General features: G+C 38.9%; 2 protein-coding genes across 6 annotated transcripts; one reads left to right on the top strand and one right to left on the bottom strand.

Moving 5' to 3' along the window:
• The first annotated feature begins 645 nt into the window (after nucleotides 1-645).
• klhl40a (kelch-like family member 40a) lies at nucleotides 646-5,315 on the top strand. The gene is given in 6 exon segments (XM_051875489.1): nucleotides 646-2,321; nucleotides 2,650-2,810; nucleotides 3,279-3,391; nucleotides 3,490-3,676; nucleotides 3,762-3,911; nucleotides 4,019-5,315. Coding segments are annotated over 6 exon segments (1,839 nt in total). The 5' UTR covers nucleotides 646-1,205; the 3' UTR covers nucleotides 4,131-5,315.
• Nucleotides 5,076-14,135, bottom strand: zbtb47a (zinc finger and BTB domain containing 47a). 5 transcript variants are annotated; one of them, XR_007926868.1, is made up of 7 exons: nucleotides 12,966-13,375; nucleotides 8,777-10,054; nucleotides 8,097-8,244; nucleotides 7,869-7,984; nucleotides 6,525-6,669; nucleotides 5,344-6,446; nucleotides 5,076-5,310 (listed from the first exon to the last, which is right to left on the bottom strand). XR_007926868.1 is itself a non-coding variant. In XM_051875472.1 (6 exons), exons 2-6 carry the CDS (start codon nucleotides 9,971-9,973, stop codon nucleotides 6,040-6,042), a joined length of 2,013 nt encoding a protein of 670 aa, XP_051731432.1. In that variant the 5' UTR covers nucleotides 9,974-10,054; nucleotides 13,836-14,135; the 3' UTR covers nucleotides 5,076-6,039. The 5 variants fall into 5 exon arrangements, 4 of the variants coding, with proteins under 4 accessions (XP_051731432.1, XP_051731423.1, XP_051731411.1 ...); XM_051875472.1 differs by lacking the exon at nucleotides 12,966-13,375 and adding an exon at nucleotides 13,836-14,135 and having other exon boundaries at nucleotides 5,076-6,446; XM_051875463.1 differs by having other exon boundaries at nucleotides 5,076-6,446; nucleotides 12,969-13,376.
• Between the last annotated feature and the right edge of the window lie 1,939 nt (nucleotides 14,136-16,074).

Below are 16,074 nucleotides of genomic sequence, written 5' to 3'. Positions count from 1 at the left end.
CTAATATACACTGATGAATACTGTAGGTCCGCTATGCTGTTATCAGCACACAATTATATATCCTAGTTTTCAGTCTCCCTTTGGACCTCCCTTTTGTCACCTTACATGGGTTATTAGCACAGAATTAACCTTTCACTTGTCTTCAAATACACTATTAAAAATAAAAGTTGGCATCTAAAGGTTCTTTAGATTATTTAAAATGTTGATCACATGTTGAAAAAAAAAGTGGTTATTTTAAGAACTGTTCTATGGGAATCCCCTTTTGACACCTTTATTTGTAAGAGTGTACCTTCAGAATTATGTTATTAAATATTAATGAAATGACAGAAAATGCTTAAAACCAAATACATGTTTGTGATTAACTGGTTCAGGGTGAAACAGTAAACAAGCTGTGGCCTAGTGCTCAAACATATTAAACCTCTTAGCATTCCACTGTACCGCCCGTGGTACACACACCTTTCAAAGAGTCCAAATGGTTCAAGAACAGCATGCCATTTTCTTTGGGGATGCCTTTTTTTTTTAGGCGTTTTAGGCAAATTTTACAGGAATGCTAAGGGGATAAGACATGGCGCTCCTGTAAGTGATACAAGTTTGGATCCAGCTCTTGTCAATAATGATTAAAAAAGCCAATTATAAATGTTGCAAATTTAAATGTTGGCATTGCTAGTTTCTATCATTTGAAGCTATTAGATGTAGGAGCCCATGATACTGAGCATCTCCACTAGAGGGCTCCACCAGGTGGACATTATCTCTCAAAGCAACAGGCAGGCAAACTTCTGCTTGTCTCCTTTCAAATCTTTTCTGATTTCCATCTTTTGTTTCTCTCTGCAACTCTTCTTTTCAAGTTGATCACATTTCACATGTCACGTCTTGTGGCATTCTACTGTCCTTTTTCATAATATCTCCTCAGTAGTCCCAGTGAGAAACATGTCAGCTGTTGGCATGATCTGTTTGGCTGGGGGAAGGGAGGGACAGGTTGAATTTCAGGCCCTAAGTGTGGTTCATTTGCGCATTTCTATATATAGATGGACAGACAGTAGCTGATAACTTGTGACAGCTGAGGAAGGAGGTCACACCAAAGCAGACCATCCTCCGCCATTTCTCTTTTAGTGTAACAGTGTTAATACAGTCAGTTCAGTTCTGCAGTGGGAGAGGACCAGGACACCCCTCCCTCCTACTGAAATATCACATCAAACCATAACAAGATGGCCTCCATGTCAGTGGACCCAGTGACAGAGCCGCGGATGTACCAGCAAACGCTCCTACAAGATGGGCTCTGTGATCTCCTGGATGCTAACAAGTTTGTGGACTGTGTTCTGAAGATCAGAGACAAAGAGTTTCCTTGCCATCGGCTAGTGCTAGCTGCTAGCAGCCCTTACTTCAAAGCCATGTTCCTGTCAGACCTAGAAGAGAGCAAAAAGCGGGAGATTGTTCTAAAAGACATCGAACCTGCGATCATGGGAATGATCCTGAGGTACATATACACCTCGGATATCAACCTGACTGAGCAGAACGTCCAAGACATTTTTATGGCGGCCAACATGTACCAGATTCCGTCAATCTTCAGCGTGTGTGTGTCGTATCTGCAGCAGAAGCTAGTTCTCAGTAACTGTTTGGCCATCTTTAGACTGGGACTGTTGCTAGACTGTCCACGTTTGGCCATGGAGGCGCGGGACTTCATCTGCGACCGGTATTCCCTCATCATTCGGGACCAAGACTTCCATCAGCTGGGTCCCGGCGAGTTGGCGGCTATCATCACATGTGACTCCCTGAATGTGGAACGAGAAGAGTCGGTGTTTGAATCACTCATGGACTGGGTGGAATATGACACGAATGAGAGACTGAAAGACCTGCCAGAACTTCTACACTGCATACGTTTCCGTCTTATGCCGACAAGTTACTTTAAAGAGAAAGTGGAGGGGCACAAATTGATCAAGATGAATCAGGAGCTCAAGAAGGAGCTCCAGCTTATCAAGGATGCACAGAAAGGACTGCTACATAGGGTCAAAAGGTCATCGCACAGAAAGGAAGGCGCAACGGTGGATTCTGAAGACGAGGATGAGGAGGGTTTGCTGCCGGGCATCCTAAATGACAACCCACGTTTTGGAATGTTTCAGACAGATCTTATTTTGATGATTAGCGATGCAGGAACAGTGGCGTATGACAATGGTGGAAACGAGTGCTATATGGCGTCTTCATCCACCGAGATCCCTAAGAACCACTGCAGTCTTGTCACGAAGGAAAATCAGATCTTTGTTGCTGGAGGTCTGATGTACAACGAGGAGAACAAAGAACAGCCGTTCAGTTCGTACTTTCTTCAGGTAACACACAGGCATGTTTTTGCGAATGTGGCTAAATGTGTTTGCATTACAAATCAATGTCTCAAAGCATCACGAATCTCTGGTTCCAAAAATACATTTGTGAGAATGACCCTCAGGGTCCCTTTTGCTTCAGAACAGCTGTTAAAGCTTTGAACCTCATGTGTCAAGTTTTTAATAATGCCTGCATGACATTTTCCTTTCCTTACGTATTTCCAATGAAACCTGTGAAGGGATTGTGTTGAAGGAATCCAACAATTATATTCGTATGAGAAAGGAGCAGTGCTTTTGGATTATTATCTTTCAATCTCAGCTCTTCTTTATCCCACAGTTTGATCCCATGAGCTCTGAATGGCTGGGGATGCCCTCACTACCAAACCCTCGCTGTCTGTTCGGTCTGGCTGAGGCTGAGAACTCCATTTACGTGGTGGGAGGAAAAGAGCTGAAGGAGGGAGAACGTGCACTAGATTCTGTTATGATCTACGACAGACAGTGAGTACAATCAGGAGATATCGCAACATGTAGCTGACTTGTTGCCTCACTGATCAGGCATTGCAGGCAGCGTTTGCACACAAAGGTATATCCCCAAAACTGATTTCAGACAGTTCTGGAACAGTTTCGTAGCTAAGGCAGTATAACAGTCTCCTGTCAGATGTCATAACGACGATGTCTGTAAGATGTTTATGATTTAGAATGTATGTAAAACTGCTCTTTCTAAGATGTTTATCAGATGTATTTACACAGCAGATGTTTTCCAGATCTCCAGGTCTTTAGCAGACATCTTACAGATGTACCTGTGCTATGGTCTATGACAAAATAGAGATATCTTTGGTTATAGCTAATCGAATATTTAATTACTACAATATTAATTTCTTACTAGATTAGCCCCTGTTCAACAGGATGTTGTTTGATTTGGTTGAATGCTGATTTGTTTTCATTGATAATTTCATCATCACACAGGTCATTCAAATGGGGAGAGTCGGACCCTCTTCCATATGCAGTTTATGGACATGGAATTGTTTCACACAAAGGGCTGGTTTATGTAATAGGTGGAAAAACCTGAGAGCAAGTGAGTGAAGAACCTGATTTTATCCTAATTTACAAACACATACAGTAATGCCTGGTTGTCCTGAGTTTTCATAACCGCATGACTTGAAATGTAATCATGCAGGAAATGCTTGAAGAGAGTGTGTGGTCTATGACCCCACTAAATTTGAATGGAAGGATCTGGCACCCCTGAAAACTGCCCGCTCGCTGTTCGGCACTGCTGTTCACAAAAACAAAATTTATGTGGTGACTGGAGTCACTGATAACGGCCTGACTAGCAGTGTGGAAGTCTACGACATCGCCAGCAACTCGTACGTGACACTCTTTTATCATATTATGTGTACGTTACAAGCTCATGAGTAATGTAAGTTGCTCACTTGTGTGTCTCCTGCTTAGCTGGTCAGAGTTTGTAGAGTTCCCTCAGGAAAGGAGCTCTCTTAATCTGATCGAACTGGGCGGCTGCTTGTATGCTGTGGGGGGTTTTGCTATGATGCCCAAAGAGACCACCGAAAAACTGGAGCCCACTGAAATGAACGACATATGGAAGTGAGTATTTAGGTTAAACTCAAACTGATTTAATGAGATTTATTGCACAAAGGAAACTTGATACTAAAGATGAGACGTGAGGTTTGAACTTGTGATTTGCCTGACAGGTTTGACGAGGAGGAGAACTGTTGGAACGGGATCCTGAGAGAGATCCGTTATGCTGCAGGGGCCACAGTTCTTGGGGTGCGTTTGAACACCTTGAGACTCACAAAGATGTGATCTACAGCTGTCATCTATAGACAAAACACACATAAAACAATGCCGCCCACATTTTCATAAACCAGCAATACATATATTCCATTGAATCATAATGAACATAACAGACCTAGCTTGCTTAATGTTAATATAATTTGTTTGTGATAGATCTTAAGGTATATACTGTAATAGATCAATGTTTTATATCCAAGTTGTTATGAATTTCACTGGGTCAGTGTATAGAAGATCTTAGTATGATGCAAATAGTCTATAAAAGACATTCTGCTGTTCCAAGAAAAGGATGGAGATAAATACAAGACCCTCTATTTTTTCAAAAGAATGCTTTGTTAGTCATTGTTGAATAATTTGACCTTATTTAAATGTCCATGTACATTGATTTCTATCATTCTATTATGTTATTTTAGATGACAGCGTAACATTTTGCAATTATGACCAAGTGCAATGTTCCTATATTTTAAAAAAAAAGAGAGAGAAATGAATGGCAATGACTGAACAATAATCTAATATACTGTAGACAATGACCAAACTAAATGAAAACACTAACAACATAACAGTTGTCTGTAGTAATGTCAGTGCACATATTGTCGTACACCCTCCAAAGCCAAACAAAAATAAAAATAAGACATTAAGGTAAAGGAATTCAAGTTTATATTATATATGCCATCTTTTTTGTGCTGATACTGATGTTGACTTTCATGATGGATCTACACGTTCATGATTAATAGACAGCTGACACACTGACACATAAACACACTGGAATAAAGAGATCTGAACACCTCTCAGGTTTTGGAACATAGACCAAAATATCTTAATTACATCAACAGAAATCTGCAGAAGAACTGCAGAAATAAGATTGTAATACCCAATTCATTAAAAAAATACCAAAAATACTGCTGTGTAAAAACATTTAAAGATTCTTGTCTACAAGTGCAAAAATGACCAGTTAAAAACAATAAAAAATATATATTTTAATTCAGAAGATACAACATTAGAGTCTGCATGAGACTGTGAGAGGTGGGTGTATATATAATAGTGGAGAATAACTGATTTTTTTCATTAATAATATAATACGTTCTCTAATAATTCACCTGTTAAAGGGGTGCTGTGGTTTTTATGACCTACAATAACAGCAAGTTTTACCTAAACACATTCATGAATTTGAACATTACCAAAAACACAAAACCTCAAGTTTTTTTTTGAGGTTTCGTAACAAAACAAATGAGCCATAAACTTATTGACTCATAAATTTACCAGCTGTTAAAAACATACAAATTATAGTTATTAATGCTTCTGAAAACAATAAACAAACACAAAAAACATGTCCTAACAGAAATGATAAAACTATCACAAAATGTAAAGACTAAACCAACGCTTATGAAACTCTTCACACCATCAAGCCAGTAAAATAAAGTGCCAGAATCTACTGACTGCACATTTCCACCACCGACAAAACTTGCATTATTTACTCATGAATTCTCTGTATATATATATATATATAGCAGGTCATCACCCCAAACACAAGTAGTACTTATGGACAAACTTTGACATAAAATAAAGCATCTAAGACCAATAAAATGTAAACTGAAAGCTATATAAACCGAATATGCTTTTGATTTATTATTCTGTAAATATACTGTACATAAAAACATATATGTGTTACATTTAGTATTCTACATCTGGGTAATAGTTTTAGTATATTACTTAATACTTTTTGCCTAACTAGGGTTTATCATAGCACAGAGTGTCAACATTTGAACATGGGAATGGAAGGGATATTAGAATGAGTATTAGAACATCAGGGAATATGACATATGCAAACAAATCAAGGCTAACATGAAATCCCACACTCTTTGCTACATAAAAACCTCTGCATCACAAAGAAACATGATATTATGATAATACAGAGCAGTAGTTACAGGTTCCTGGAGTCTGTCCTTCCAATGGAGTAGAGTGGCGTAAGGGAACGCAGCTGAGAATGTGACGGACCCCCATCCACTGAGTGGAGAACAGATGATGGAAAAGAGACTATGCCATGCAGATGTGGGCTGATATCTCTTAGTGTTTCCATCCCGACAGGCAGTTCTTGATTTGCAACATCTTCCGTTTGATTGGATATAGCGGAGGAGTCCAGCAGTGGAGGGTTCCTGACCTGGGAACACTTCTCTCGGTGAGCTTTCAGCATGTTGGAGAAGCGGAAACGCTGGCCACACGCTTCACAAGGGTAAGGCTTCTCTCCCGTGTGCGTACGCCGGTGCCGCTTCATATTGGGTCGACTCGTGAAGCTTTTCCCACAGATCTCACATATATACGGTTTCTCTCCTAAAAAGAAACTGCAGACCTCTTAGACTGACTGTATAAAAGTTTTCAAAATGCTGTACATGTGTAAGAGCATCTCACCTGTGTGCGTCTTCATGTGTTCATCAAAATACTGTTTCATACTGAAGTCCTTCCCACACCACTGACACATAAACTGCTTGTGTCCGATGTGGATGCTCATGTGAGAGCGCAGTTGGTACTTATACTGAAAACGCTCACTGCAGACCTAAAGAACAAGGAGTGGACAAATTTAAAACATGGCCAACAATTAATAACTGATATTATAAAACAGACTGTTCTGGTCCTGGATGCAGATTGTCCATTTCAGCTGTGCTAAAATATGCAATGTTATGATGCAACAACAAATGGTTATAGTTTATTATCACCGTGAAGAAATACTAAAGATAGAATAACTTTCTATTATTGTATATAATAATAATAATAATAATAATAATAATAATAGAGTAATACGTGCACATGACATGCAGGAAAAAAAGTAAATCTTGCACACGATTTTCTATTTCGTTCCCTTGAATGCTAAATCATGCACACGACTGACTATTCATTCCCTCGGTTTACTAAATCTTGCAGACAAATTTTTTATTTTGTTCCCTCAAGTTGCTAAATCATGTGCACGATTTACTAATCCGTTCCCGCAATTTACTTAATCTTGCGAACTATTTTCTATTTCGTTCCCTCGATTTGCTAAACCATCGTCCACAAGATTTAGTAAATCGTGGGAATGAATTAGTAAATTGTGCGCACGATTTAGCAAATCGAAGGAACAAAATAGAAGATCGTCCACAAGATTTAGTAAATCGTGTGCACAATTTATTTTAGCAAATCGAGGGATCGAAATAGAAAATCGTGCACATGATTTATAAATCGAGGGAACAAATTAGTAAATCATGCGCATGATTTAGCCTCCTATTTTTTTCCTGCATATCATGTGCGGGGCTCCGTAGAGTAAAAATAATAGATTAAAATTAATCATGTAATTTTAAGAATTTATATTGGAAACATTCAAATGAAGATCTCGATTACTGTGAAAAACTATATTTTACTGTGTCTTATTGTTTACATACATCAGGGACTATATCCAAATACTTTACAGGTACTTTTGATGTAGCAAAGAGCCTTGGGTTTTATGTTTTTTTTGTTTGTTTTCATACACCATATTCTCTGGTGTTCTAATATTCATTGTAATATCCCTTTCATTCCCATATCAAATATTGACTGTGATATGATATAAGTATTAAGTAAAATGCTAAAACTATTAGAAAATTACTGGAAGGGGACTTTGCTAAATCTAATAGTGAAAGAATGAGACTTAATGAATTTGCTCAAAATATTAAAATTGCTATAAAAAGCCAATAATGAAAATAGTCGCAGCTTGTCCTACTTTATTGCTTATTGTTTTCATACCTCACACTGGAAAGGCTTCTCTCCTGAATGTTGGAGAGAGTGGACCTTCAGAGACATGCTCCTTTTAAAGGACTTGCCACATGTCTCACAGGTAAATGGCATCTCTTTTGTGTGGGCTAAAGACATGAAGAACAAGTAATAAATTAGACAGTCAAAGCTTACTGTTTACAGAATGGGAGAGACTGCAATTAAAGATTTGAGAGTGAAAATGGCACTAACACAACTCACCGACCATGTGTTTGCGTACATGAGCCATTGTGTAGAATTTCTTCTCACAGATCTCACAAGTGTACTTCTTCTCAGCATAGCCATGAACAATCTTATTGTGCTCATGGAGCGACCAGAGCTTCCTGAAAGCTTTTCCACAAGTTAGACACTACAAAATGAGATAAACACCAGTAAAAAACGCTATTCATTCTTTCAAATACAAACATGTCTACTTGCATAAAAGACACCATGAAATCACAGTTCTTTATAGAATATTGCAATGTTTATAATAAATGATTTATCAGTGCACATCATTATTTATTTACATAACTTTGATTGGCAGACAAAAGTTGCTCAAATTTTAATAAGCAGTGAAGCAGTTAAATGATTTTTCCCAAGAAAAATAATAAAAAGACAAACTACATTTTCCTTTCAAGAATTTCATTCTTTTAATTAGGCATTTTCTTCATCATGATATCAGGAGAGTTTTATCACCGTGAGATTTTGGACTTTATGCCCCCATCAAAAAATATTTAAAAAAATAATAATATGGAATATAAATAAATAATGTAAAAAATTAATACAGAAATTAAAAGCATGTTCATCATAGAAGATGTGTATTTAAGCCACTGTATGTACAAAAGTTATTTTTAAATGTATTTTGAATAAATTAACAGATCATGACAAAAAAAAAATCCCACCTGTATGCTCTTCTCACAGTCGGTCTGCTGATGCAGCAGTAGCTCACTTTCCAGAAGGAAGCGTTTTCCACACTTGTCACAGATATGCATGCGGTTATGTGTCACGTTCATGTGTTTCTCCAGGTACCAGCGGTTGTTGAACGTCTTGGGGCACCTCACACAGGTGAAGCTCGGAAACTTCAAGTTATCCTGGTGCAGGTGCTCCTCCCCAGTCCCACCATGAGCTGTCTCTTGCCTCACTCTCACACTGCTTTTCTTGGAGACCACAGCTAAAGCATCATCAGAGGCCTGGGTCTGTCGTAGTGGTCTTTCAGATATGAATACAGGTAATGTGTGGTCACCTTCCTCCTCACTGGTGCCTTCAAGTCTCACATCATCATCATCATCTTCGCTTTGCTCACCTTCCTCTTCCTCCTCCTCCAAGGTCACATTGTTTCTTGATTCCTTAACTGTCTCATCGCTCCTCCTTCCTTTTCCAGGAAGTTGTTGTGCTGAGGGTGACGGAGCTGCTGCGCTGCCCTCTAAACCTTTGGACACATTAAGGGTCTGGTTGTTCAAATTCAACTCAACAATTATTTGCTCTCTGTTAAATGAATCAAGTTCTTCAGAGTCCTTCAGGTTTCCCATTTCCTTCCCTTCTACTTTATAAGCGCCTACTTGCACTTGACGCCCATCACCAACTTGAACAGCATATGAGTTCTCTTCACTTTTCCCTCCATAGATTCTGGCACAGGTGGGGTCCTTCTCTTGCTTGATCTCCATGTGAAAGTTGGAGTTTACTGAGGTGCTGTTGCTCCAGCTCTGAGCACTGACTTCCTGTTTGGCTTGGTCTACACCGGGACTGATTTCCAGCGAGCCTCTAGTAATGAGTTCACTGCAAGAAGTGGCAATGTTGCTCATCTGGAGCACCGTGGCAGCTTTGAGCACGTCGTGGGCATTGCAGCTGGAGACAAGCAGCTTGGAAGTGTAGATGAAGTTGAGGATTTGCTGCAGGCCTTGAGGCTGGAGGGCCTCCAGAGAGAGCTCCACACGCCGCAGCTCCTTACTCGACGCAAAGAGTGAGTGGAAGAAGGGGCTGTAGGCTGCTAGGACACCCTTGTGGGCCTGGAACTGGAAAGAAGTCTGGTGGTGCAGGAGGACGATGTCCACGTCACATAGATCAGGTTGGAACAGACGTTGCTTGTTCAGCCTGTCCATCAAGAAGGTGCAGTGAAGGGCCTCATCCTCGACGAGGGAGAACTCTGCAGATGGGTGCTCAGCAGTTTTCTCCACTATGAGCTACAACAGAGCATCAGATTTAAATGAGATGCAAATCAACTTCAGGTTTTAAATAGATATTGATTTACATTGCAATCAAACAACAGGCTGGTGTAATTGTCATTTTAAAGGCAGCTGTTAAGCATATTTTATATTTTTTAAATGATATATACTGTAATGTGTATTATTAATGTCACTGTGTAGCTTTTTGCATATTTTATAAAGACAAAAATTACATATATATATATATATATATATATAAGCAATAAGGTACGAGAGGCTGTGCTGTATCGTGAATAAGTCACGGCTGAAGGGTGTTGTTAGGCACGATGCGAAGCGGAGCAACTTTCATGAAGTAAACTTTTTCTAAAAGCCTTCCTTCCGCCGGAAAAAATAGTCCCTGACCTCGAACAGCAACAAAAGTTGGATTATTACGCCATTAGATGGTGGCAAAGACTGTCTTTATGAGTATGTCACTCAGTAGCGAAGACTTTTACATTGAAAAGACGAATTGTTGTCAACACGGCACAAGACACGGGAAAACCCCTTAAATGTTAAAAGGACAAGATAATACATCGGACATTTAAACATTTTTTATTATGAACATAGGACTGACCTGAAGGAAAGTGCTAAATCTGAATGCAGAAAATAAACTCGCTCACTCGATCTCTTTCTCACAATACTCTTCTACATAATACAGTAAGCTTCAATGAACAATATAATTTGAGAACATACAGTTTACGTTGCTAAGAGTGGTTGCTAAGGGTGTTGTGTAGTGATACACAGAACCATTGGGTGAAGCGGTCATAGCCGTGTTTTATCGTGAATAAAACACAGCTATTGACCAATCAGAATCAAGGACAGAAACTAATTGTATGTATGTATATATATATATATATATATATATATATATATATATATATATATATATATATAAATAAATAAAAGAATCACCCCCCTTTAAAGTAATCACATTTTGTTGCTTTGCAGCCTGAAATGAAGACAGACACAGTTTTTGTTTTATCCAGCTGTATACTCTTTATAACTTATAACATCCAAGTGAAAGATATAACTCCAGCCTGTCAGAAAAAAAAAAAAAAAAAAAATTAAAAACCAGAATCACTGAGTTGGAAAAAGGATCACCCCCTTGTGTCAGTATTTAGTTGAACAACCTTTTGCTTTAATTACAGCCTTTAGTCTGTTGGGATATGTCTCTACTAACTTTGAACATCTAGACTTTGCAATATTTGCCCACTCTTCTTTGCAGAACTGCTCAAGTTCAGTTAAATTTGATGGTGACTGTTTGTGGTCTGCAGTCTTCAAGTCATTCCACAGATTTTCAATGGGGTTTAAGTTTGTGCTGTGACTAGGCCATGCAAGGACATTCACCTTTTTGTTCTTCAACCACTGTGTGGTCAGTTTTGCTGTGTGCTTTGGGTCATTGTCATGTTGGAAGGTAAACCTTCTTCCCATTGACAACTTTCTGGCAGAGGGCAGCAGATTTTCCTCATCCTATTTTGCCCCATCCATTTTTCCTTCTATCCTGACAAGTGCTCCAGTCCCTGCTGCATAGAAACACCTCCATAACAGGACATTACCACCTCCATGTTTTACTGTAGGAATTGTGTTATTTGGATGGTGAGCTGTATAGGATTTCCAGCAGATATATCGTTTGGTGTTGAGGCCAAATAATTCAATTTTAGTCTCATCTGACCCTAACTCCTTTTTCCATGTGGCCTTTCTTGAGGAGTAGCTTTTTTCTTGCACCCTTCCCATACAAGCCACATTTGTGGAGAACTTGTGATATTGTTGTCACATGCACACAATGACCACTCTTTGTCATAAATTCCTGCAACTGCTTCAGAGTTGCTGTAGGCCTCTTGGTAGCCTCTCTGACCAGTTTCCTCCTGGCTCTTTTATCCAGTTTGGAGCAACGTCCTGATTCAGGGAGGGTCTGTGTTGTACCAAATACCTTCCACTTCTCAATAATAGACTTCACTGTAGACTTCTAGGCATTGATAAAGCCTTTGAAATGTTTTTGTATCCATCTCCTGACTTGTGCCTGTCCACATCTTTATCCCGGAGATCTTTTGACAGTGCCCATAGTTGATTGTTTGCTTCAGTTGCACTACCAAGGACTGAAATGCTCCAGGAAAGCTCTTTCCATGCTGAGCTAATCAAAATGACCACATCTGATCACAGTTGAAAGTCAAATGACTTTGTGTGTCATTGAGAAGGTGTTTAGCTACACCTGATTAAGTTTACAATTCATTTTTTAGAGGAGGGTGATCCTTTTTCTAACTCAGTGATACTGGTTTTGATTTTTTTTATTATTTTTTTTTTTTTCTGACATGTTCTAGTTATATCTTTCACTTGGATGTTATAAGTTGTAAAGCATAAATACAGCTGGATAAAACAAAACTGTGTCCGTCTTCATTTCAGGCTGCAAAACAACAAAATTTGATTATTTTAAAGGGGGTGATTCTTTTCTATACCCACTGTATATATACACAGTATATGCCATAATATAATTATCCACACAAGCAGTGATATATGAAATATTTCATTATATACATATTATTTTGAAAGACCTAAGACATTTCTTTTATCTGACGTTCTACCAATACTATGTACCAATATTATTGCAAACAGACAACATTGCTGATTATGTTGCAGTATTGTTCAAAGTCATAAACTGGACCAGGTACTTTGTGTTAAAATTAGATCAGATGCTTCGATAACATTTACATCAGCATCTTATCAAAAAGTCGCAAAAAGTTGTTGAAGCTCTCCACAGATGTGGTAACTGCATGATGGCAGCTCATCTGTATGACAAGCACATCATCACTCAGATGTGACTGATATATGTCAGATTCTACAGGCCTAATAAACATCAAAGATATGCAGGTAACAGTCAGAGAAAGGGTCTTACAACCATGGTGATTCAGTGGTCTCTGCCTCGAAGGAGTACCGTCTCCCCTCCTTAGCATTTCAGTGCTTCGTTTTCATGAAAATAGCTATGATTTATATTCCCATTGTGCTCTTCTGTTTAGACATCTGTCCTTTTTCGCCATGTCCGCATGTAGAAGGACTCGCACTCTCAACCAGGGGAGTGATGATGATTGGAGGTCGAAAATCATATGGGTCGTTTTGTCTGGAGCTTTAAAGCGACAGGGACGTGATTAAAGGAGGGAAATTCACAATCCGCATCTTTCGACTCATATTATGAATACAAATGGTAAGAACACATTTTTTAATGTCTTCAAACGGTGTCCTTGAGCACCTGGCGCCAGCTGCGCAGTCATAACAGCAGAGCCCATGGCAGCGGGGTCAGTGAGTCCACAGCGGAGTTAACCGGTTCACCGAAGGCAGCGTGTAACAGCTGCAGAGCGCCACAGTGGCCACGAGGTGTCGCTAGAACACAGCTTTTGTTAGACGCTTTTAATCGAAATAATCGTTGCACGTTTTTGTCTACATTTTTTTTGCATCTATAAAAGAATGTTACTTTTCATGTTTTGAAATTACTATTTGATATTTTGACATCTTACTCTTAAAGTCTTAGGCCTAAAATATTTTATAGGCTACCACTGATCATGAAACACTTTCAACAAGTTGAAACAACGATTAGATCAAAAATCGACTTAGACAGTAAACAGTGGAGAGCGGTATTATGCAATATAGGTCATTTGAAATGTATCTTTGCTGAGTGCATTATTTACAGCTTATTTTTATTGATGAGTTTTTTTTGTCGTTTAAAGGGTTAGTTCACCCAAAAATGAAAATTATCCCATGATTTACTCACCCTCAAGCCATCCTAGGTGTATATGACTATCTTCTTTCAGACGAACACAATCAGAGATATATTTAAAAATATCCTTAGTCCTCCAAGGTTTATAATGGTTGTGAATGGGGGGCCACGTTTTTGAAGTCAAAAATAATGCATCCATCCATAAAAAAGTAATCCATTCGAATCAAGCGGCTTAATAAAGGCATTTTGCCGCGAAGTGATGCGTTTTTGTAAGAAAAATATCCATATTTAAAACTTTATAAACTCAAATAACTAGCTTCCGGCGGACGGAAGCTTGTGTTTTACAGGCTGCAGCCAGGTGATGTATTTCCGCCCTTGAGTGGAGCTACACTCGCCCCTTAACAGAAGCTGTGCCGAAACCGCTCCCTATCCACACTATATAGGGTGTCGGCCATTTTGTAGTGGTGTCCGAATTCTGAGTGAACGACTTCATTCCCTACATTCGTTCACTACTTTATACCCACAATTCTCTCGAGTGTACATTCGATGGACACTCGCTGAAGCACTATTTTCCAAAATCCAATGCGGAGAGGATGTGTTTATTTTTGTTTGCAGTTTTTTTTTTTTTTAAAGTATTTAATGATTATGAACACATTAAGCATGACAAACCAATTATACAATCAATGAAACTCATGAGTTTTGATGAAAGCCATGATTATGCAAGCCGTTTCTGCGACAGCTCCAGCTCTCCGACACAGTGTATACGTCAGCGTCTGAATTCACTCACTTCATTTCGTTCACTCCATGCAGACATAGTGCACTCAAATGTCATACACTATATAGGGATTAGTGAATGAGTGAATGAGTGAACGAAGTGAGCGGTTTCCAACGCAGCTAGAGATCGTATAGAGTTCCTCAGGGATGACGTGTTTTTGTAGGCCAAACCGGAAGTTAGCGGCGCACGGGTTCCCTCGATCGAAAGCCAATGCATTTTTCCCATAGACTTTTGGAAAATCGCAAAAAATAAGCTCTGTGTTTAACAAAAGGTTATGACACTTACATGTATTGTCTATCAAGATAATCTTTACAAGTTAACACAACATTTGTACATTTTGAAGCCTAAATAAAGTCGTCAGATATAAAAAGCTAACAGTAGGCTATAAACGGACTACAGCACACCATGGTCGCAGATCAACGTCACCACCACCAAGCTTCCTCAAACTTTATTTAGAAAACAACTTTATTTAAAAACATGCTCGCTGATTATGATCTGCGCTGTGTATGAATACTTATCCACTTTTTCATGAGAAATGCTGTCCAAATGTCCTGTTTGTCATGATGACGTCTAAAGTCCCCACCAAAGGAAGTAGTCCCTTTTAGCAATTTGTTAGCAACCGCTGTTTTTAAGACACAATAAAGGTTTAAAAAAATCACAAGCGGGTTATAACTGGTGTGTTTTATCTCATAGATCAAAACGTGAAAATATTTAGAGGCTTTGTTAACCACAAACCTTATTTCAGGCGATTTAGCAAAAACCCATTAAAAAAACCCATTGACTTCGGGGAGATGGAACCGGAAGTCCTAAAATGCTAACTCGCTTCCGGGTTTTGCCTATAAAAACATGTCATCCCTGAGGTACTCTATTATTATAGGGAGATAGGAGGGTCTGTATCTCTTACCATTGGAGAAAGCATAACAGCTAGCTTAATCACGTGCAGCACCTCTCAGCCTATTGTGTCGCCGTTCAAAACTCCTCACTGCGTAACTGCAAAGCTTACAATACTACTACATCGCGTCAGAGGATTACTCATTTGGCGCAAGTCAACTTGCGCATTCTGCGTATGGTCATCCGCCGGACGCTAGTTATTTGAATTTATAAATATGTATATTTTTTGTACAAAAACACATCACTTCGCTTCAGAAGGCCTTTATTAACCCTCTGGAATCGTATGGATTCTTTTTTCTTTTTATGGATGGATGCATTATTTTTGACGTCAAAACGTGGCCCCCCATTCACAACCATTATAAACCTCGGAGAACTAAGGATATTTATTAATATATCTCTGATTGTGTTCGTCTGAAAGAAGATTGTCATATACACCTAGGATGGCTTGAGGGTGAAATCATGGGATAATTTTCATTTTTGGGTGAACTATCCCTTTAACCCTTTAGGCCTACTTAAGATTGTGAATTCTCTTTTTAACTGATCTAAGTTTTATTTTTATCTGTTTTTTGTTTTCTCTTAAAGATGAAAAATTACCCAGAAAATTAGTCCCAAGGGTGTAATTAATAT

The sequence above is a fragment of the Ctenopharyngodon idella genome, chromosome 2, assembly GCF_019924925.1.
Source record: "Ctenopharyngodon idella isolate HZGC_01 chromosome 2, HZGC01, whole genome shotgun sequence".
NCBI classification, from domain to species: domain Eukaryota; kingdom Metazoa; phylum Chordata; class Actinopteri; order Cypriniformes; family Xenocyprididae; genus Ctenopharyngodon; species Ctenopharyngodon idella.
The sequence above is the reverse complement of the archived record's forward strand: the minus strand, read 5'-3'. Positions and strand labels throughout refer to the sequence as shown.

Excerpts from the sequence above, each read along its gene's own strand:
- zbtb47a (XM_051875451.1), bottom strand. Across the intron at positions 7,985-8,096 it reads TGTACGCAAACACATGGTCG|CCCACACAAAAGAGATGCCA; the intron begins GTGAGTTGTGTT and ends TCATGTCTTTAG. Across the intron at positions 6,447-6,524 it reads ACACATGAAGACGCACACAG|GAGAGAAACCGTATATATGT; the intron begins GTGAGATGCTCT and ends GTTTCTTTTTAG.